Source organism: Zea mays, chromosome 10 (genome assembly GCF_902167145.1).
Source record: "Zea mays cultivar B73 chromosome 10, Zm-B73-REFERENCE-NAM-5.0, whole genome shotgun sequence".
Taxonomy (NCBI): domain Eukaryota; kingdom Viridiplantae; phylum Streptophyta; class Magnoliopsida; order Poales; family Poaceae; genus Zea; species Zea mays.
The window spans coordinates 145,870,452-145,893,598 of NC_050105.1; the positions used below are offsets into that span (position 1 = coordinate 145,870,452).

At 43.4% G+C, this 23,147-nt stretch overlaps 3 protein-coding genes across 4 annotated transcripts; all 3 read right to left on the reverse strand.

The window, feature by feature from the left end:
* Window positions 1-222: 222 nt before the first annotated feature.
* Window positions 223-6,783, reverse strand: LOC103642087 (Putative SNF2-domain/RING finger domain/helicase domain protein). Of its 2 annotated transcripts, none has more exons than XM_008665409.3 (12): window positions 6,585-6,783; window positions 5,181-5,646; window positions 4,918-5,083; window positions 4,658-4,806; window positions 4,321-4,392; window positions 4,160-4,234; window positions 3,107-4,064; window positions 2,405-2,535; window positions 1,800-2,021; window positions 1,166-1,672; window positions 855-1,064; window positions 223-609 (listed from the first exon to the last, which is right to left on the reverse strand). In XM_008665409.3, the coding sequence occupies exons 2-12, from the start codon at window positions 5,523-5,525 to the stop codon at window positions 505-507; spliced, it is 2,940 nt and encodes a 979-aa protein (XP_008663631.1). In that variant the 5' UTR covers window positions 5,526-5,646; window positions 6,585-6,783; the 3' UTR covers window positions 223-504. The 2 variants fall into 2 exon arrangements, with proteins under 2 accessions (XP_008663631.1, XP_008663629.1); XM_008665407.4 differs by having other exon boundaries at window positions 4,918-5,086; window positions 6,585-6,754.
* A 362-nt stretch (window positions 6,784-7,145) lies between these two features.
* Window positions 7,146-7,835, reverse strand: LOC100278392 (uncharacterized). The gene has a single exon (NM_001151686.2). The coding sequence runs from the start codon at window positions 7,765-7,767 to the stop codon at window positions 7,192-7,194; it is 576 nt and encodes a 191-aa protein (NP_001145158.2). The 5' UTR covers window positions 7,768-7,835; the 3' UTR covers window positions 7,146-7,191.
* Window positions 7,836-9,016: 1,181 nt separating this feature from the next.
* LOC100216603 (uncharacterized) lies at window positions 9,017-11,335 on the reverse strand. The gene is made up of 3 exons (NM_001349857.1): window positions 11,096-11,335; window positions 10,485-10,607; window positions 9,017-9,623 (listed from the first exon to the last, which is right to left on the reverse strand). The coding sequence occupies exons 1-3, from the start codon at window positions 11,201-11,203 to the stop codon at window positions 9,465-9,467; spliced, it is 390 nt and encodes a 129-aa protein (NP_001336786.1). The 5' UTR covers window positions 11,204-11,335; the 3' UTR covers window positions 9,017-9,464.
* Between the last annotated feature and the right edge of the window lie 11,812 nt (window positions 11,336-23,147).

The following is a 23,147-nucleotide window of genomic DNA, read 5'->3' on the forward strand; positions in this document are numbered from 1 at the left end:
TCGTGGCAACGCACGGGCACATATCTAGTGAATTTAGAAGAGAGGAGCCTTGAGTTGGAGGCAGACGGGCTCCTGTTCCTAGATGACGAACGTGTCGAGGACAAGCCCCGGGGACGTGTGTGTGTGTGGTGCAGGCGAGAACACTGTCCAGAACTGAGAAAATGCCCGGCTCAGACTTTCCCCGTTGATAGTGATACTCAATCACCAAACAAGCCTTAAAGCTGTTCCTTTAAACTCCCAGATTAACCAGCTTGCCGAGCAGGACGAGCTCCATCCCACAGGAATACAGGTCAACAGAACTCGAAAGGCCTGTTTGGTTAGATATGAGATGGATTGAAGTGTATTAGAGGGGATTACCATAAACACACGCTACCTCAGCTTCAAGATGCCTACTACTTTTGCACAAACTGCGGTGCCAAGTACTGTGATCAAGTCTACCCTAGCCTATTTGTTAGGATTGTCACAACAAAAGCCATCAGCCCTACGGATGATCACAAGCTGCCATCACACCATGAAGAGGTATCTGAGATCTTCCACCGTCAGCTTGGTAGCAGTGCCTCTGGAACCGTCCTCGCCGAACGCGGATTCCACCATCTCTCTCTTCTTCTCCTGCCCAGGGGAACATTCAGCAAAATTGTTACTCCAATAACAACAAAACGGGAAAAGCTCATGCTAGTTACTCCGATAGACCGTAGGATCAATGCAAAACTGCTAAAAAGACGAGATTGGCACTGCATGTGACGTGCATCGGTAATAGCTGTAAAATCTTCTATGTGAACTAATGAAGAGTGTCCTCTGCGTGGAAAAAAAACAAACCATGATCGCATTGAAAATGCAACAACCGAAGTAATTACCTGCAGAGCCAAAATGCGGTCTTCCACAGTGTCTTTAACTGTGAACCGTGAAACAGTAACAGGACGTGTCTGACCGATCCTGTGTGCTCTGTCAACCGCCTGGTCCTCAGCGTAAGGATTCCACCACGGATCAAGCATGATCACATGGCAAGCAGCTACCATGTTTAGACCCAGATTGCCAGCCTTCAGTGACATAAGCATTACTCTCACCTGAAGAATGAAAAAATGATTAGAAATATTTGCTATTGAAAAATCGGTTAGCATTGCTGAATAAGAAGTAAAAAAAAAAGAATAGAATGAAGGAAAGAAACCTCAGGATCAGTTTTAAACCCGTTCACTTCCTTTTCTCTCAAGTCGAGGGACATTGCACCATCCAGCCTCCTAAACTGTATGCCATTTCTGTTCAGTGAAAGCTCTAGCAGGTCCAGCATGCCAGTCCACTGGGAGAAGACTATTGCCTTGACAGGGGGTGCCATGCTGGGAATCGATTCAGTAGTGTCCCCCGCTGTAAGGGCCGGTGTCTTGATGATTGAATTAAGTATTTCCACTGCTGACCGGATCTTCGAGGAGATGTAACTGCTTTCACAGATCGAGGATGGTTTGTCGGCTGCTGTGGAACAGCTAGTTTCTTCACCAAACTCCGGCTTTGGCGAAGTACAGAGTTTTAATACTGCTGGTGTAAAAACAGATCGAAAACTTAGCTTGTTTCCACAGAGTGCATAGGGGCAAACATGTCCGTCGCTTGTTAACCTCTCATGCACACACTGGTAGCAGAAGACATGACCGCATGTCGTGACAACAGCATCCTCAGGTGGATCCTGCAAAATGGGAAAATAAATCATTGCTTAACCTCGTTCTTTTGCTTCTTCGTACAATAAAGTATTACAAGCGCCAGAGGTAATACACTTGCGCCTGTAACAAATTTTGAGTGACCCGATTGCTTACATTGCATATGGAACAAATTGCCGGGCCTCTTTCCAGCTTTTCAATCAAATTTGTCACTGTTTCCTTAGGAAGTTGCTTTGCCCTTTCTATGGAACTGCTGTCAACTAGATCTGATTCATGTCCGTTCAAAAGAAGAGGGTGGTCACAAGCCTGCCTAAGCCGCAACAATAACACAAGAATGTTTGCGTAATTTTCCCTTATCGTCCCAGCTGCATCGTATGCCTGTATTACAAACACAATATGAGCATCAGACATGACTTCCTGAGCAACTGAACCAACAGGAGAAAATTATAGGCAGAAATGGAATTCAGTATTTAAGCTATTCTTATTTAATGGTAGACCCATAAGCCTAAATTCAGAAGTTAATACAATTAGTTGGTTCATGTTTATCAAAGCAATGCAATTTTTATATGTTTAAAGCTTCAGATAAGAAGCACCCAGCAGGATTTACTGATCTAGTTGAATCACTGCAATTTAGGTACTTGATTGAGGGGTACATGTTTTTTCCCTCCCTGCTTGAGTTGTCCTAAGAAGTCCTTACATTTGAGGAAAGGGGGAATAAGTTTGTGTCTTACTGAAGAAAGACGATGCAAATTTTAAGGTACCTTGAACTTCTGCCGAGAGCCTTCTTCAAGTGTCAAATAGAAAGCTCGCTCTTTTTGGGTGAAATCTATTTTATTCAGCTGAATTGTCTTTGGTGGCAGCTTTAAGATTGGTTCCCCATCTATAAGTGTTTCTGTATGGATAACGGTTAAACAGTACATCAATGACAATATCACAACCAACGAAACGACAACAGCGGCATATACTGAAAAAGCTTGAAGATTTAAGAACCACAATGGAACCCTTCTAAAAAATATACTGAAACACTAACAGGATCCAGATCCCGAACAAAGTTTTCAAGGTTGCAATGCATACCAAATTGAGTGGGGGATTAGTAAGTTTTGTTGGCAAGCGCAATAAAGTGTGCACCAGTGCAGGTTTCATAGTGTAGCTCAGAACAATATGCACACATATATGTATTTATGATGGAATTGCGAAAGGGCCTCTAGCGTAGTGGTTAACGCTTTCGAGTAGCACCACCAGGTCTCAGGTTTACTCTCGGGGTCGATATTCTATGCGTCACCCTCCGGCTGGGCCATTGCAGTGTAGTCAGTTGATTCGGCCCGTTAGTGAGGGGGCATCGTTCGAGAGTTTTGTTGGCTAGGACCTTGTTTCAGTCTCTTCTTAATATATAATATAATACCGAGAGGACGTTTTTTCCTCGCCGGCTGAGTTTTTTATTTATTTATGGTGGAATTACTTACCTTTTGTGCGCCGCAGTAGAATTATCCTCAAGATAGCTTGAAGTTTCTTATAGCCACGAACTGAATCTCTAGTAATTTGGTGCTTGATCATATATTTGAAATTACTAAATTTTGAGTAAGGTTCATACTTCAAGAAACAGAAGTAGCTATACAGATCATCAATTTTGTTTTGTATAGGTGTTCCTGATAAGCACCATCTCCTTTGTGCCCTCAGTCCACAACAAGCTCTAGACACTTGAGTCCGGTAATTTTTTATTGTTTGAGCTTCATCAAGCACAACTCTGAACCATCGTACCCTGGCAAGTGGGCCACCTTCTGAATTGCTAGGTTTGTTTTTCTTCTTTGGCTTGCTCTGCTTTTTCCTTTTGCTGCCGATGGAAATTTCTGGACATATTCCGTCCATTTCACATTTCTTTCGCTCATCATTAGAATTTTCTTTAGGTACTTCGTTTGCCACAGTCATATACGTGGTGACAACAACATCATATGTTGCCAACTCATTAGGATCTCTAGTCCTTGAACTTCCATGATAAACCAAGACTGACAATTTATTGTCTTCCATAACCTTCACAGAGAGCTCATTAGCCCACTGCCTAAGAACACTAGCAGGGCAGACGACCAATGTTCCTGCAGCTGGCCTAGTCTTCGACCTCAAGTTTGATGCAGAGTACCTCACTCTGGCCTTCTTCTTAGGTTCAGCTTTATCAGTAGCAGTGTTTGGCTTACTATCACAGAGCTTAAGACTGCTGGCGACATGCAATCGTGCAGAACCATCTAGCTCATTCAAGGGTTCATCTTTCGGTTCTTTCTTGTCCATGTCAATCACAACATCACTGTCATTGTCATAATCACTGTTTGGGACAAACTTTGTACTGTATGAACCAGCAGTCATGAACCTAGACTGCTTAACCATCTCCTTCTGTATAAGGGCAATCGTTGAAATTGTCTTCCCAAGACCCTGTATCACAAGAAGTCAATTGCTAAACATAAAGGAACCTGGTAGGAAGAAGAATCAAAAGCTATCTGAATATGGTAGGAAAAGTGAGAAGTAACCTGATCATCTGCCAAAATTCCACCTGGACAATGTGAACAATTCTCTTTCGAAAGCATCCACGCCAATGCTATTTTCTTCCAAACATAAAAGAACATGAAAGTGAATAGGGCCTCCAGCATAAACATAGCAACTGCATAACTGATATTAGAGAAAAGGTTACCTGATGCTTAAGCAGTAAAACTGACATAACACCTTTGGGCAGATCTTCCTCCTTCGTTTCCTGAGTGATATGCTGCGTGCATTTTTTGGTAACATTAATTAGTGTTAGACTGTGTGTGACTAACCCGGGCCACAGGCCCTGTAGAGGATGTGGCCCATGACCCATCAGGGGTGCTGCACACCCTCATATAAGTGTATTCACACTGACTATTTATGTGTGGAATTCTATATTGAGTTTCACCTTCTTTGAATAAGGTTCACCCAAGTGATTAAAAAAGAATATCAGAGGACGGCAAGGTTCCATTCCATGCCTGTATAAATCAACCAAAGGCCTGTACCTTCAGGGCTTCTTCATATACAGCTCTCTCATCAGAACTGAAAAGCCTTTGTTCTACGTCATATTCAACTTTTATATCATTAACAGAAGATGGCATTGGCGGAGGGAAGATCCGATGTGGACGTGGACCTCCATATACAAAGATATCATCTGAAAGTTTGAAACAACACTATCTTAATATCCCCACCTTGCACAAATATAATCCATTTTTATAGGACGACTCAAATCATAATATTTCAGGATAGTAAAATAAAATGTCACCTATTGGCACTGTAGATGAAGGCATTCCGTTTCCACTGGCAGTGCATCCTTGAAAACCACTAAATGTCATAGAGGGCTCTTCCTTGGTCCTGTTGTCACCTAAACTTGAATGGCCGGGTGCACATGATTGAGGAATGAAGCCTCCGTAGGTGAAAGATTGTGGCAGCTGCTGTTCAACATTTTAAGAACAAAAAATGTTCATGTTTTGCTGGAGATCCGTTTGTTATGGATAATGGAAGAGCCCTCTTGATATTGTTACTCACCTTACTGTTCATCTCAGTGGTTAATATATCATCAACAGGGCTATAAGAGGATGAAGCCTTTGAACTAAGCCAGTCATCGTATTCTTTCTTTGCGAGCACACGCCAATCATCTAATTCTTCCATGATATTCCAGTCTGGTGCTGTGTTGTGAGGGAAAAAAGGCAGGTGAAAAGGACTACCAGGATCATCATAGTCCACGTAATCTTCTCTGTAAGAGCGAAAAAGAGTGTTGTTGTCTTCACTGTCAGAAGACAGGTCAATGATCTCTTGCTCGCCATCTGAACTTAAGTCAATAATGTCCATATTGCTTGGAAGCATGTGTGCTGGATCTGCCTTGTCGGACATCTGCTATACTTGGATTCTATCACAACTCTCTCCTGCCAAATGGTTTGTTGCTCGTAACAAGTAATACACCAAGCCTCAAGCAGCTCACAGTGGTACCTGTGACCAGATCTCACTAGCTAGCCTGCAAGTGGCACCCAGATGGCAACCGATATTTCAGCTACACGTGTCAGAATTGGAAATATACAAACTCTGGAGTGAAACTCTAATCCAATAATAAAAAAAACCAGCACACGAAAGTACGAGACTACAGTAACAGCTGGTACTCGAACACAAGGTGTTAGCTCCAACTAATTTAACCAAACCCACGCCATCACTTGCCAAGGAAAATGGATTTTTTCTAACGGTCATGATTGAAGCGAACTAGGCTCGACATTACAGCAATGGGAAAACTGTCATCAGGCTTATGTATACATGCAAATTTGGCTAACGGTGCCTTGACTGACAGTTTCTTGCTAGTAACAGTAGGCCGTCGAACGCAAAATTGTTACAAGAATCCAAGGTCTCGATGGCAAGATGTTAGCAGTGGATACAAAGAAGTGAACCAAACCACGCTACCTCCCTCCGACAAAACAAAGCAAAAAAAAAGATCATTTTTCCAACGGCCACGATTCAAGCGAAGTAGATTCGGCACCACGGCAACATCAGACTGACATTTGGCAAGCCATTGGTACAGGACGAACTCGTGAGCGCGCGGTGGTTCGGACGAACGTACGTGTTACACAGAGATAGAGTCGATCGATCAACATACATACGTCAGGCAACATCAGCGGAACTCGAGAACCCAACCGATCCCACGATCGCTTAAACCTTCGCCTACTCCCCTTCCGGCCGTGCCCTAATCTTGGGGCAAAGCAGCCGCCAGCCGTTTCCATCATCCACCAGCGGGATCCAATCAACACCGTTTTGCATTTACCCTAAACCCAAGCACCCACTTCCAAACAAAACGAACCTAAAAAAAGCAGTACAACCATAGCTTCCCGTGAAGGAAACGAACCAGTCCAAGAAAACACCACGGGGGAGCGAGCGAGCGAGCTAGCGAAAAAGCGGCACCGACGTCACCTGCTCCGAATCGGCGAGCCGCGTGCGGAGGCCTACGGGAGACGAGAAGCCACACGCCGGCGCGCGGGGAGCACGTGCCGTGGCGGCGGAACCGGCCAATCGGCGCGCGTGGGGGGATCCGGCGAGGCGGTTGTGGCTCGTGCGGCGTGACGATGGGGGCAGTGGCGTCGCGAGAGGACCGAGACGAGACCCGCGCCGGCGCGGTGGTTGCGGAGTTTTGTATTGTATGCCTGCTAATACGTGGGCCCGGGGTGCTCGGGCCCGTCTGTCAGCGGGACAGAACGAGCGGGAAATGAAATGTTTCCATTGGCTGGCCGAGCCGGAGAAAGGGGGCGCCGGGGAGGCCAGCGTCTTATCTTACGATGCAAGGAATCGTGTCGTGTGGGGCGGGGCGGGGGATGAAACGGTAAAGATAACGACGACGGCTAGAAATTGGATATGAATTTCCCTGAAATTTCGCGAAATCCAAACGGCACGAACATGAACCGGAGACCCCGACGTGGTGATGGTAATTCAATACACATGCATGCACAGCTGTGATCCCATCCATCCAACGAAAGAGAGGGGGAGAACCGGATTAATTTACCAAACTGTACAGCGAAACGGGTCAAAAACTAGCGAAACATATAAAAAATGATACAGTAATAATAAACAATACTGAAGCACTGATTCCAGAAGGGAGAGGACTACGAGCAAAAGTAAAGAAAAAAAAGAAAAAGACAGCCCCCCTCACGCATGAGCAGCTGGGCCGAGGCCCACGACGAACGGGCCAGGTGGTCCAAAGTACGGCACGCCCGTGGGCGGCGCGGCGACGGCGGCGGACGGCGACGGGGTGGCGGTGGCACCGGGGAACGCGGCGACGGCCGGCTGCGTGAGCGGGTTGGGCTGCGTGGTGACGGCATCCGGGACGAGCGGGGGGTCGCCGCCCTGGTGCTGCTGCTGGCAGTCGGGCCAGCGGCAGTCCGGTTGCTGCCGGGTCCTTTCGGCTCCCCACGTGTGGCGGGCCAGGCCGAAGCCGAGGACGAGGCCCGCGACCAGGAGCGCCGCCACGAGGCACAGGAAGATCTTGGTGGCCTTGCCCACGTAGCAGCACATCGGAAGCTGCCTGCTGCTCTTCTTCTTCTTCTTCGCTGCTCCTCTCTCGTGCTCCTCCTCCTGCTCTCTCTACTACTCTGAAGACCATGCACGAAGTGAGGGGAGTGAGACTGGGAGAGAGGAGGAGAAGAGTTATGGAGGGTGACTGGGTGAGTGATGGTTGGTGAGGTGGGTCACTTTGGCCAGGCCACCCTCGCCTCTTGTTTTTGGTGCTGGTGCTGCTTGTCTGATTAGCGCTCGTGCATGGCGCCACGTGAAGGAGAGAGAGAGAGAGAGAAAGGGAGATAGCGTGAGAAAAAGTCCTGTTAGTTGCTGTTACCAACACCGACGATGATATATAATAATACAAATAGCACTGCAGCGGTGCAGCCTGCAGGCAGTTCAGACTTCAGAAGCGTGCCTTGTGGTCACCAAACTAACAACAGATTCTCTCTGTAGTAAAGCAAATAAACCTGGATGAAAAAAAAATCAGAGAAATAACCAGCTGAAGCTGATACCAGCAGAAAGCAAGCCATCTGTTGAAGCGACAGATAACAGGCGCTTTGACCCCATCTGCTGCAGTTCGTTGTAGGCAGGTAGCTTGTCACTTGTCGGTGGCAGAGTTTTACTCTGCCGACGACCCGTCAGGTCAAAAGTAATAAAACCATGGGAGACAACAGTCCATGCATGGTGTGGTGGCATCTTTTCCTTTCACTTCATGAGTGCCTCTCTCGGATCGGGCCAAGATAAAGCCTACCCTCTATCATTGAGCGAAAAGCCGGATCCATAGGCCTGTTTGGTTTAGTTTTTTTCTGACCAGTTTTTTTAAAAATCTAGCTGTGATAAGAATCTGGCTGTGTAGAGAATCTGAGTATCATTACGATTACGTGTGGAGGAATATAAAGTTGTTCATAGGGCTCAGGATCTAGAAAGTGACGGATTCCTGTTATTACAACGACTCAACCGATTATGTGTTTATGTTGATTTTGGATGGTTTTTGCCCCCAACGAATTTTATAGAAGCTGGCTGAAAAGCTGAGCGTTTGGCAGTCCGCAGTAGCTTTTGGTGGCCAGAAGCTGCCAGAAGTCGAAACAAACAGGCCCATGATATTGCGTCGTGATTGGGGCCACACATAGAGCTTACAGTTTTGTTCATCACGCGTTGGTTTGAACGGCAGCCGATCCAAGTGTCGATCGGTTGATTGATGGATGGATCTGTCGATAGATAGCAATTGCATTGAAGCCATGCCTGTCGTCAATGGTGGTGCCCTAAGACAGTGTCCAGATCGTGCATATGTAGAATCGAGAAAGAGGGAAGCTGCACTGCAAATGCGCTTCGAAGGGAGCTCGTTTTGTTGGTTTCTATTTTTTTTTTCTCAACCCCAGAACAGATGCAGCATTCAGAGTCACACTACAGTCAGCCAGCACCTGGCACTAGCAGTACCACTACCAGCCCAACAGGCAAAGGCTGAATTTGCTATTTTGTCACTCTCAGTTGTGAACTTCTCTATTTTAGATTCAGACCCACAAATCATAGACACAGATGGTCCCACAAGTCATAGACAGAGGGTCACATAATAACATTTAGCCCACGTTAAAAAGGCTAAAATAGCAAATTTTTCGTGCTACTACTGCTACAAAGCGACAGAAACCCATCACACGCACACGCACACGCACACGGGCGACACTGGACAGTCCGGGACGATCCAGACCCTGACCAAGAAGCACTCACGGTCGCACAGTCTCCCGAAGCAGTTTCGGAAGACACGAACGACTCTTCAAAAAAAAAAAAAGTCTGAAACGACTACTACTCCACGACTATCTGAGTCTCCAAGGGTTCGGCGGAAGCATCCACCAGCTTCTTCACCTCGTCTGGGTTCGCCCCGACGATCTTCCCCACCACCTCCTTGCTCTTGATGAGGAAGAACGTCGGCATGGCCTTCACTCCGTACCTGGATGAAACACTCTGCACCAATTTACGGCTCGTCAGGTCGCAGCTAGCTTTTAGTCGGTCTGTCAGCACTACACAGCTGCACGAGGTCACTTGAGGCATACAAGAGACACCAACTTTTTCCCTACATGTTTTTATTCTGGCCTTGGGAAATGCATTGTTATTGTTTTTTGAACGCAAAAAAAATTAATCAAATATATAAACCATCGAAATTATCATACCTAAAAGTTTGACATTTCTTTCGGTCTATTCATTTAGCTTTAATTTGTACCAACTTCCACTGATTTTACGGTGTTTTTGTTTATATAGATTACTGCTATATCAGTCCAAACAGTTTGCCGAAACGAACATCCCATTTATTTTCTGCTTTTTTTCTTCGAAGTATGCACTAAGAGTGTGTGGGTACAGTTTTAGATTTTTTTTAAATGTTTCAGATTTATATTCTCTTAAAAAACGTTTTTGGAATCAGAAATACTCCACGAAAACAATCTGGCTGGTAAGCTGGATTATGATTCAAAAGAATATATTTTTTCCCCATAAAAATCATATGAATATATTATTCAAATAATTTTACAGTTTTTTGGTGGTCCTAGAACAACTAAATGCAACGTATTTGAACTTACTGAATTCTAGAAGAACTAACCAAAAAAAACTATGGTTGCCAATGGAGAAAAGAGACGAGAATCATAATCGTGCGTTTGCGAGGCATAAAAGCAAGAGAGGCGTTTCTAGTAATTTCCAGGTGAAATGTTTCTCGTCTAATCCGTCTCACAGTGATTCAACCAGTTTTTCCTAAGAATCCGAAAGGGGACCTAAGGAAAACCAAGACATGAGACCTGCATATACATATACAGGATCAAAGAGCTGTTTGTTTACCTGGACATCGTCGACGTCCACGTAGAGGAACAAGACCTCGGGGTGGGTCTGCGCTAGCTCCTCAAACTTGTAGTTCATGGACAGGGACGTCACGCACCATGACGCCCCGAAATGGGCAACAACCTGCACAAGATAGCCGGATAGGTTTGTCAGGCTCTTTGGATCCAAAAAAAAAAAAAAAAAAAGAAGAACCCGTCGGTGCAGAATCGCTGTTCACTAGCAATACAGCACCTGCCATCAGGCTACTATTTCCCCCCAATTCTACTGATTCTGCCGTGGAAACGGAGAGAGATGTACACTGCATGAACATGAAGAGCAAGGAGCACGGCCACATCTGCAGAGGTCAGGTCGCTTCGGAGTCGTGTAATCTCACACAGAAGCAATGGCGTTACGATTGGTATGCGCATCTACCGTTTCTAGCACGACTGTAAACAACAGGGATAAAGAACGGTCCGAATCGAAAGCGATTGGGAGTTTGAGACCCCCAAATCATCAACAGGGGGATCATTGCAGCTTCGAGAACTGAACAAAGGGAGACCCCTCAACAAGAGCAGAAGAAGAAGCAGGCCGGAGGGTGGGAGGGAGGGAGGGGGAAGGAAGGGGACACCCACGGGCCGGCCCTCGTTGCTCGCTTGATCAGTGAACAGATCCCACGCCTCCTCGCTCTGCACCTTCACAACCTTGGAGTTGCCCAGCCCCCGGTGGTGCTGGATCTCCATAGGGCCCCGACGAGCTAGGTAGGCTGGCAAGCCTCTGCCTCTGCGCCCCCCCTTGCTCTTCTCCTTGGTCTCCGACGACGAGCTCGGCGAGATTTACAGCTTGTCTGCAGGAAAGGAAAGCGTGTGCCAATCCACTCTCCGCCAACGCCAAGATAAGCATGGGAATATATCCTGCCAGCTGGTGCCTGGTGGGTCCGCCGAAGCTTTGCCGGTTCGGACTTCTGAGTTTTTTTTTTTTTTTGAGACAGGAGGATCTTATTTTTATGCAGTATTCCAAAATCATGTAATTACGTGAACTGGATAAAGCACCAGAGGCATGTCGTATTATCAATGCTTATGGCCTTAATCAGATGCAGAGTAAAGTCATCCAGGGAATCATCATCAACATTAATAAAAGGACACCTAGAAAGAAGCTGTCTTGTACCCAACTTATTGCAGAAACAACAAATCCTGAATCTTCCGTGTATATTTTCTACTTTGCTTCTAGTCGTTTCATGCCAAGATAAAGCACGACGGACGTGTCGTCCTTGTATTAGTACAGACAGCGCTAAGATCCAAGGCTGATTTCGACATCCCTTGATGGAACAAAATCCAGCCACCAAGTCCATAGTTCCATCTAGTGGAGGACCACACGCGACACGTTCAATATTTGCGTTGGCGCGCACAGACATACATGGGATGTCGAAATCAGCTGCATACGATGAACCAACAGTCTGTTTGGATATGTAGCTAGTTAGGCTATCCACACTCATTCTATTCTAAAAGAAAAAAAATATTTTGTCATTGTCGCAAAATCATTTACTCTATAATACAATCATCTGTACTCATATTTACTATATATCTCAACTATATATCAACAATCATATATTTTATCATTTTTTTCCAACTCTCCTCCATCACTGTCGCTTTTCTCTCTTCTCTCCCACCTCCGAGACACGCACAGAGAAAGATTTCAAGTAGGAGAGAGAGTGACTGCATATCTAACGCTATCTTCGTTTGCAGCTGCGTATAGCCTCACTACTAGCTAGAACTAAAAATCAGTCCAAACTAACTATGGTCAGTTAGCTAGTTGTGTACTTCCTAACTGAAGACTTGGCTAAAGAATCAGCCCGCCTTAACCCTTCTATTTGGACGTGCTAGAACTAATTTTAACTACCTAGTAATTAACTCATGTATCAAACATGACCTATATTGTTAAAAAAAATATTAGTGAACGAAACTTGTATAATCAGGAAATAGCCATCCTGCGAGTTTTCTGAAGGACACTATAGAAAAGAGGGGAAAATCAGAGAAAGAACAGAGATAACTGAAAAACAGGTCAGTTTCACAGTGTAGCTAGCAAAGGGCTACGAGCTGGCTTTCAAAAGGGCCTTTTGTTCCTCAAAGGGATTCGTCCATTATAATACAAATGAAAGCCTCACAGGCAATGGGAAACTTTTACAGCTTGTACGAGATTGTTTTCGACATACAACTCTGGATATACATCCACGGATCACTAACCTGCAGTAGTATATGTGAGCTTTGAATTTCGAAAGGGGATGTGGTCGTCTCCTTTCGCCATCGCAAAGATTACATTGCTCAGAGCCGACAAGCTTTTATTGATTGACTGCAGCATTATTATAAGTAAATGTGAATATATGCTACTATCAAATATATGGGATATTGGGAATCTATGGTAGTTAAGCAAACACACACACCTGAGTTTCCTTCAAGCGATCGCCTGTGGAGCCACTCTTAGCAAGACGCTCACTCCCAGCTAAATCGATCAGGTTAAGGACTCCTTGGACATGTTGGCGTAGGCTCTGCAACAAAGGAAATCTATGCTCTCAGGATCTGTTGTTTACCATGCAAAATATTTGTCTAAAGAGACTGTCATCAGTCTGGAAGAAAACCATAATTAAGGAACATTAGTTTTTTGTGTGTGTGTGTGTAGATCTCGGTGTGAACAACGTAAATGTTCTAAGCTGCCTCGTTAGATCCAGATATCTTTAATGTGAATACAAAATGACTTCTGGAAGACTGCTCATTCATCTGAGTCTTACCCACGGACCTATTCAAATGCAGATAACAAATATTAGACCCAATAGAGAGATATGTAGTCACGCAGAGATATATGTTGAATCAGAAAGAGCCGTTTTAGATACAATGTGAGCCCTCAAAAGAATTCATTTTCCATGAAAATGATATGATTTTATCAGTTTTATAATAAGATACTACCCCTAGCACATAATAGTAAATAATGAAACAGTGATAATCTATCCTATTTAAGCAAAAAAGTACTATTGATAGATGCCATATACAACACTGAAATCGGAATGATTCACCTGTTAAGTTTACAGGATCTCTAGGAGTAGATCAGTAGGGTAATCTGTATTCTATTGAATAATTTCGGGTTCTTAAATTCTAGAACAAAACAGTATTAGATTGTTACCGTCATTGGGAAGTGCAGGCGTGTTGGAGGATGTAGATCCGTCCGCCATCAGGTTCCTTGATGAAGGTTGATGCAGCGAGGTTGTCGACGGCGATGAACGGTGGTGTCTTCCCGTCACTGGCTGCGCACCCTCTCAGATCGGTGTTAGGGTTTTGTCGGTGGGGAGTACGGCTCTCAAGAAAACACGTGCACTTAGCCGCCGGCCCCCACCCTTTTATTTATAGCGCAGTGTGACAGGGGCCCACCAACCATATCGGGTTGGGCGCCCCCGATCAGGGCGCAATCAAAGGCCCAAGATGTCCGTTGGGCCCATCTTGGTGGAGATCAATCCAACATTCTCCCCCTTGATCTCATCGTTCACTTTAAACTTTAACTTCAACACTTTTCACTTTACTCGTTCCATCACAGATAAGTGCATAGAGCATGTTTCATCGTCACGATCAATCGTCGATAGATTTGACAGCTACAATACACATCTCTGATCTGAAACAATTACTTTAACTTTAGGCCCTATTTATAGTCCAGGAATCATAGGCTTTCCCTTAAACCCATGCCGGCTACATGTTCTTTGAACACTTTGGGTGGTAAGCCTTTTGTAAGCGGATCCGCGAGCATCTTTTCACTTCTTATATGCTCAAGACTTATTATTTGATCCCGGACTTTATCCTTCACAACATAGTACTTTATGTCAATGTGTTTGGCAGCACCACTTGACCTATTGTTGTGAGCATACTGTACTGCTGGAGCATTATCGCAGTATAACTTTAGTGGTTTATGTATGCTGTCGACCACCTTTAAACCGGGTATGAACTTCTTTAACCAGTTCACCTGCCCCGAAGCCTCAAAACACGCTACAAACTCGGCATACTCTGTGGACGATGTAGTGACGGTTTGTTTTGAGCTTTTCCATGAAATAGCTCCACCTGCGAGAGTGAACACATATCCAGATGTGGATTTTCTATCATCTCCCGCATAATCAGAATCTGTGTACCCCACTATTTGGAGTGAATCTATCCTTCTATACATCATCATGAGGCCTTTCGTGCCTTGCAAATATCGCAAGACTTTCTTTACCAATTTCCAGTGCTCAATCCCTGGATTACATTGAAATCTGCCAAGCAACCCGGTAACAAAAGCTAAGTCAGGGCGCGTACACACTTGAGCATACTGCAGGCTTCCGACAGCAGAAGCATATGGAACCACTTTCATTTGGTCGAGCTCGTACTGGTTCCTAGGGCATTGAAAATCCTCATATTTGTCGCCCTTGACTATTGGTGCAGGTGATGCACTACATTTGTGCATATTGAATCTCTTTAAAATCTTTTCTATGTATAACTTTTGGGACAGTCCCAATACCCCTTTTGTTCTATCTCGGTGAATCTCTATGCCCAAAACAAAAGACGCTTCACCAAGATCTTTCATGTCAAATTTTGAGGACAAAAACTTCTTTGTCTCCAGCAGTAGACTGACATCACTACTAGCAAGTAAGATATCATCCACATATAGGATTAGGAAGATGTACTTTCCATTCTTAAACTTTGCATATACACAGTTGTCCTCAACATTCTCTTTAAACCCAAAATCCTTTATTGTTCTATCAAACTTCAAGTACCACTGTCTTGAAGCTTGTTTTAAACCATAAATTGATTTCTTTAGGCGGCATCCCATGCCTTCTTTTTCTTTCACAACAAAACCTTTCGGTTGTGCCATGTAAACAATTTCTTCCAAATCCCCATTGAGGAATGCCGTCTTTACATCCATCTGATGTAACTCTAAATCATAGTGTGCCACTAATGCCATTATAATTCTGAAGGAGTCCTTACATGAGACTGGAGAAAATGTCTCATTGTAATCAATCCCTTCTCTTTGTGTAAAGCCTTTTGCCACAAGTCGCGCTTTATGTCTTTCAATATTCCCTTTGGAGTCGAGTTTTGTTCTGTAGACCCATTTACAGCCTACTGTTTTGGCTCCTTTAGGAATTGTCTCTAAATCCCAAACTTTGTTAGCATTCATTGATTCCATTTCATCTTCCATGGCTTTAAGCCACTTTGACGAGTGCTCACTTCTCATGGCTTCTTCAAATGAGGTGGGATCACCCTCCATTTGAAGTCCTTCGGTGTTGTACACCTCATAATCATCAGGAATAGCTGATCTTTTAATTCTTTGAGACCTTCTTGGGGTCTCTACATTTGGCACATCTGCTGTCTGGGGCTGTTGTTGCTCCCCCTCACTTGTGGCATCATTTTCTATAGGATCCTGAAGGATAGGTTCCTCATGTCCATTCATTGTTGCCACAGGAGAACTAACAACAGGTGTTGTCACTACAGTGTCTTGTACTGTTCGTGCAACAGGATCAGGTAATTCAAAAATTGGTTCCTGAAACATTGGAGTGGGCACATATACCCGCTTTTCCTCAAGGTCAATTTTTTGACTTACCATGCTCCCCCTCATCATTTCATCCTCTAGGAACACAGCGTGTCTCGTTTCTACAAACTTTGTATATCTATCTGGACAGTAGAAACAAAACCCTTTCGATCTTTCTGGATAGCCAATGAAATGGCAACTTACTGTTTTGGGATCTAGTTTCCCAATGTTTGGGTTAAACACTTTAGCCTCAGCAGGACTCCCCCACACACGTAAGTGGTTTAGTGAGGGTACTTTTCCTGTCCACAACTCATACGGTGTTTTGGGCACCGACTTACTTGGTACTCTATTGAGAATATGAATGGCGGTTTTCAGTGCCTCCATCCATAGACTCAATGGTAAGGTAGAGTAACTCATCATACTACGCACCATATCCATCAATGTACGGTTACGCCTTTCAGCTACTCCATTCTGCCGAGGTTCGCCCGGTGTTGAGTACTGGGCTACTATACCATTTTCCTGTAAGAACCTTGCAAAAGGTCCAGGAACTTGGCCATATGGGGTATGCCGACCATAGTACTCTCCACCACGGTCAGACCGGACTACCTTAATCTTTGAACTATGCTGATTTTCAACTTCAGCCTTAAATATCTTAAATTTATCCAACGCTTCTGTTCTTTCTTTAATTGGATAAATGTAGCCAAAACGAGAGTAATCATCTGTGAATGTTATGAACGAGTCAAAACCATCCACACTTTTCATAGGAAATGGACCAGATATATCTGTGTGGATTATCTGTAGAATTCCTGTGCTTCGTTTGGCGTTCTTTTTAATTTTCTTTGCATACTTTCCTTTAATGCATTCTCTGCATTGTTCTAAGTCTGAGAACTCTAATGGAGGAAGAATATCATTCTTAACTAGTCTCTCTATTCTCCCCCTCGAAATATGGCCTAAACGACAGTGCCATAATTTCGATGATTCATCATGAGTTCTCTTTCGTTTTCTGTTTTCATTCAGTGACGAGGATACATTTTCATTCATATCGCTCACGGAATTCACATTTTCACGAAGCGATAACAAATAAAGATCTTCCTTTTGAAAAGCAAGACCAACACTTTCTTTATTATGAAATATCTCACATTTGCCATCTCCAAAATGACAATCAAAACCATTATTGTCCAAACATGGGACACTAATCAAATTCCTCTGTAAAGAGGGAACATAAAGAACATCTCTAAGTACAAGTATGAAGCCATTAGCAAGCTCTAAAGGAAGGTCGCCAACAGCTTCAACATCTGCTTGCACTCCATTTGCAACTTTAATGTGTCTTTCTTTTCTTTGCATAGTCCTCGTCGAACGGAATCCCTGTAAAGAATTAGCAACATGGATGGTTGCCCCTGAGTCAATCCACCAAGTAGATTTTGAATATTGTACATATAGGGATTCATTAATGAACGTAATAATGTTCTCACCATTCTTTGCCATGATAGACTTTAAGAATTCAGGACAGTCTTTCTTGTAATGTCCTGTCTTCTTACAGTGGAGACATTGATCTTTGTTTACCATAAACTTTTTCTGTTGAGGCTGATGGTGCTGAGGAGCCTTTCCCTTTGCTTTTGCGGGAGAGTTGGCATTAGCATTAAAATTTCTTTTCTTATTATCTTTAACATAGTGGAGAGTGCCACCATTGGCGGCTTTTATTCTCTCCTCTTCTTGCACACACATAGCCATACAACGATCAAGATCTCACTTCTCGGGTTGAATGTTGTAGTTGACAACAAAGGTGTCGAACTCTTTTGGCAGTGAAGCAAAAATCAAATGGACAAGGAATTCATCCTTAACATGCAAATCCATTGGTTTAAGCTTTGAGTTCATATGACTCATCTTTAGTATGTGCTCTCTTATGCCAGTGCCATTGCCTCCTCCAGAATACCTCTCTGTCATCATCTGCTTTATCAGCTGAGTTGCATATGTCTTTGAAGAGCCATAGAACTGACCCTTTATTCTATCGAGGTATTCTGTGACAGTGTCACACTCTGGAATTGAGCCCGCAATAGAAGGCTCAACTGTATTCTTTAGCACTGCCATGCACTTTTTGTTGGCAATAACCCACTTTCTATGTTCAAGGTCATAAGTCATCTGTTTGGGAGCATGGTCCCTCTGTCTGTTCTGCCAAGCAGACTCAGCCTCATCTGTCTCTCTCACTGGTGCCACAGGCTCAGTGGGACACGGTGTGGTGACTACCCAGTCCACCTCAGCCAAAACAAAGGCTAGGTCAATCTTTTTCTTCCATTCTGTATAATTATCTCCTTTTAGGGGTGGAATATCTTTAATAAACCCCATCAAGGAGTATCCTCCTGAAATTACAATTCATGTAAGTGAGAACAAATTACATTAATTGCATGCTTCAGTTCCAACAAAAATTAAAGCATACAAATTTATCCAGTTTATATTAATTCTACATCACCGGTGGGCAGAAATAGAATTAATGTAAAACAAAAGACACTATAATATTATAATATTGCTATTAATCAATGTTGGTCAGAATAATAACAATACTATAATAATATGAAAATCATATCCATTTTTCAAAATTAAATTCTCCCGTTGGTTCGAATTTAATAATGAAAATAATAACTTTAAATTCGCAGCGGAAACGTTAATAAAACTTTTATTCAGAAGCATAAAACAAATACTTTTCTATTCTCTAATCAAATTATCTCGTTGGTTCAAATTTGAATAGAGATAGAACATCAATAATTAAATAATGGCCTCTGAAAAAAAAAGTTTACTGTTTCTTTCTTTTAGTTGGGCTGAAACCGGCCCGTCCAGCTTAGGGTTTGCACTAGTATATATACGTAGTGTCTTTCTTTTCCCTCTCCCAGCCGCCACATTCTTTCTTTCTGTTAGCGTTTTCCTCGAGGCGGTAACGGCTGGCGGCTCTGAACCCGCAGGCCTCGCCTCCGGCCCTTCCTTCGCGCACGCCGCCATGGCTTTTCGGACGTGGAGCTCCAGCTCCCGCGTTCTCGAGAGGAGACGCCATGGAGGGCCGGATCTCCTGTCTTGCGTTGGGAAAAATATCCGGCTTCGCGGCGGTCTCAACCCAGCCCTCGGCCTGCGCGGGGCCAGCAGAGAGAGCCGAGGCAGCCACCATCCTTCGCCCAGCGCTGGGAGGGAAAAACAAAATCGACGGTCTGCATCCAGCCCGCGGCCTGCGCGTGGCCAGCAGACAGCCGAGGCAGCCGAACGGCAAGGCAAGGCCCCTGCACTTGCACGTGAGGTTTGGAGTAGCATGCATACCATTTCTTTTTCTTTGAATTTGACGTGAGTCTCTGTTTTCTTTTGTTTTCTTTTGCAGGGTAAATTCAGTAGCGATTTGGTTTTCTTTTCTGTTGTTTTATCTTTAAATCCAAAATAGATTCAACCTCTTTTCATTTTCATCGATTAAAACTTTTCCCCAACTAGATCAACACCTAGATTAAGGCTCTGGTACCAATGTTAAGTTTACAGGATCTCTAGGAGTAGATCAGTAGGGTAATCTGTATTCTATTGAATAATTTCGGGTTCCTAAATTCTAGAACAAAACAGTATTAGATTGTTACCGTCATTGGGAAGCGCAGGCGTGTTGGAGGATGTAGATCCATCCGCCATCAGGTTCCTTGATGAAGGTTGATGCAGCGAGGTTGTCGACGGCGATGAACGGTGGTGTCTTCCCGTCACTGGCTGCGCACCCTCTCAGATCGGTGTTAGGGTTTTGTCGGTGGGGAGTACGGCTCTCAAGAAAACACGTGCACTTAGCCGCCGGCCCCCACCCTTTTATTTATAGCGCAGTGTGACAGGGGCCCACCAACCATATCGGGTTGGGCGCCCCCGATCAGGGCGCAATCAAAGGCCCAAGATGTCTGTTGGGCCCATCTTGATGGAGATCAATCCAACATCACCTACTCTAGGATGCTATATATGAATTCTGTCGATCGTTTCTTATGTTATCAAACACATTATTATAATTAAGTAAGATTATTTTTTATAAATTGTTTTATGTATTATCCACTTCTAAAAAAGTAAAAAAAAACATTTGAATTTTGTACCTATTATTTAAGAAAATATGTGATAAATTTAAGGTTTACTTTTTATGATCCTTAACAAACTTAATATTAAAAATATTTTACATTAGAGATTATATATATTTATTTATAATTAAAAACAACGATTAAGGTCTCCTTTGGTAGGGCTCCTTCCACTACTTCTTTAAAAGATCTACCTGATGAGGACATCACTATGAGTACGACTACACCAGCAGCACCTCCACATCAAGCGCCACTTCCTTCATTAGCTGGGCCAATCACTCGGGCCCGTGCCAGAGATCTTAACTTCGTCATGCTACTGAAGAATGAGGGCCCAGAAGAATAGACGACCAGCCCAACTGCGGCCCATAGTGGACGACCTAGGGTTGGCCGCCCTAGGGGCTGCGCCCCCTCTATTTATCCAGGAGCTGCGCCTCCTTTATTTGCGAGTTTTGTTTTATGTTAGCCTTAGCTACTCTCGAACACGCGCAAATATGCGCTGTCTTCGTGTATTCAGAACTCCACCCTCGAGTAATAGATTAGATTGCTCGCATCTTTTTCTTGTTCGTTCTTCGATTGCGCACAGGAAACAATCTTCGTGATCAGGCCGATCTCGCATCAGTAAGGTCGGTAACCACAGGGAGTTGGTTCAGCGATTGCATTGGCGTCTCGGGATTGCACGTCGTAGTCGGATCGCAAGGGTCATCTTCCGCCAAATCGGAATTATCTCTACTCGCCGAAAGATCGGGCACCTCAGCTACATCAATTGGTATCAGATTTCCAGGTTGATCGGTGAGTTTATCGAGTGTTTTTTTCCTACAGTCCACAAAACCACATAAAAATTCAGGTTAGACCTTATCCCAGCACCCTTTTGAGCCTCACACTTTCTTTCAATAATCTGCATTGTTGAATTTGTGTGCTTTCGCGTCAATTGTTGCTGGTTGCATTGTGTTCTTCCACCATTCAAACCCTAGCGCCGCCACCATCTCCCGTTTGATCACGCCACAAACCGAGTCAACATCGTTTCCTTGTTTTTCTCCTTCGGTTACGTCAAAAAAAACAGAAAAAACAAACCGAGTCAACGGCCGTTTCCTTGTTTTTCTCCTTCGGTTACGAAAAAAACAGAAAAAAAACAAACCGAGTCAACGATCGCTTCCTTGTTTTTCTCCTTCGGTTACGTTAAAAAAAACAGAAACAAAAAAAAGAAAACGAAGGAGAAAGGATACGGTTGTTTCATCCCGGTCGTTTTAAAACTTGAGGTACCTTCCGTAAACCGGGCATAACTTTTCGCTCGGGTGTCCAAAAAATCTGAAATTTTTACAGGAGCTTGTTGACACCATTCTGAGGCCGGCCAAACTCACCTTCGGTCTGTTTGGTTTCGACAAAATTGTCAAAAAAAATTCAGGAAAATAAAGAAAAAAAATTCCTCAAAGTTCTCGCACGCTTTTCAGAGAACTTTCTGATTTTCTGTAGACCACATCTGAACTCTGTTTTAGGTGAAACTTCATGTAGCTCCTATTTTGTTGCTTCTTGTGCTGAGAAAAATATCACAAAAATCATACAACAAAGAAAAACGAAATCACTTGTGATTCCTACTAGTGGCCTCGCTAGTACAATATTTACGGTACTGCCATTCTGCTAGTTCCATCCGTCCTTTGCACTTGTGACCAGCAATATAGTTCGTGTTCTGCACTATAATTCAACTTTGCAATATTGTTTGATTGTGCTAATCATTGACTTGAGTGCAGTCTACCCAAAACTCCACATATTTCTACGACGAGAAGGTTTCTGTTTCTCCAGGCAATCGCTTATCCAATCTTTCACCGGTTCCACCTGTTGGTTGCAGTTCACCACTGTGGCTTGGTAAGAACGAATAAGAACTTGATAACAGCACTAGTGTGAGCGCCTTGTGAGCAGTACACCCCTGTTTTTGTTGCTGGTTTGTTTCCTTTTGGTGTTTTGGTGTTTGCGCTAACTATGGCAGGAGCACACGACATTAGGGGTGAAAACGGGTAGGGTATCCGAAACGGGTACCGGATACGGATACTGATTCGGGACCATTTTTCGGATACGGATACGGGTATTTTTTAGATTCGGGACGGATACAGGTAATACCCGGATAGTATGACTTCGGATTCGGGTCGGATACGGAGCGAGTACTACCCGGTAAATACCCGGATATTCGGGTCGGATACGGGTACCCGGAATTCGGGTACCCGTTTTTTCTTTTTTCTGCAAAATAATATAGTTATAAAATCATAACTTTTACATATGAAATCGGATGAAGATAAAGTTTATATGAAAATTGTAGAGCTCGAAGAGATCTATAACTTTGTAGTACATCACATTTTTGTTTAAACATATCTTTAGGCCGAAATCATTAAAATAATGTCTAAATTTATATCAAAATAATAGACTTTATCATTTTCATGTGGGGACTTAAGATTATATCCATGTGGGAACTTAGAATTATCTTTTTATAAACTATTTATTAATATTGGTAACTTATTTGCAATTTTCGGTCGACGCTACAATTTTTTTATGAATTTAATTGTATTTTGATGATTTTCTACAACAAGAAATTAATAATACACCAAATAGCCTAAAAAATTCATGAATTTTTACGGGGACATAACATATATCCACATATAGTTCTCAAAAACATTTGGACTATAAAATCCACAAGATGTTGGTGTTTCTTCCATTCTACTCCCACTTATTGCGTGAGTTACATGTGAAATCATTTTATGTATCGAAGTTTCAACATAATTAATATTTCACTTATCATTTTCATGTGGCGACTTGAGGTTTTATTTGAATAGAATGTTTATTTGTTTTGGTAAGCTTTTTGCAATTTTGGATCAAAACTAGTGTATTTATGAATTTTAATTATACTTTGATGATTTTATGTAGAAAGAAATTAATAATGTATAAATAGCCTCAGAAATCTATGAAATTATACGAAGGTACAACATATGGCCACATATAGTCATAAAAAATAATGGGACCATAAAATCCACAGGATGTCAACGTTTCTTTATTTTATTTTCACTTATTGCGTGAGTTACACGTGAAATCACTCTAA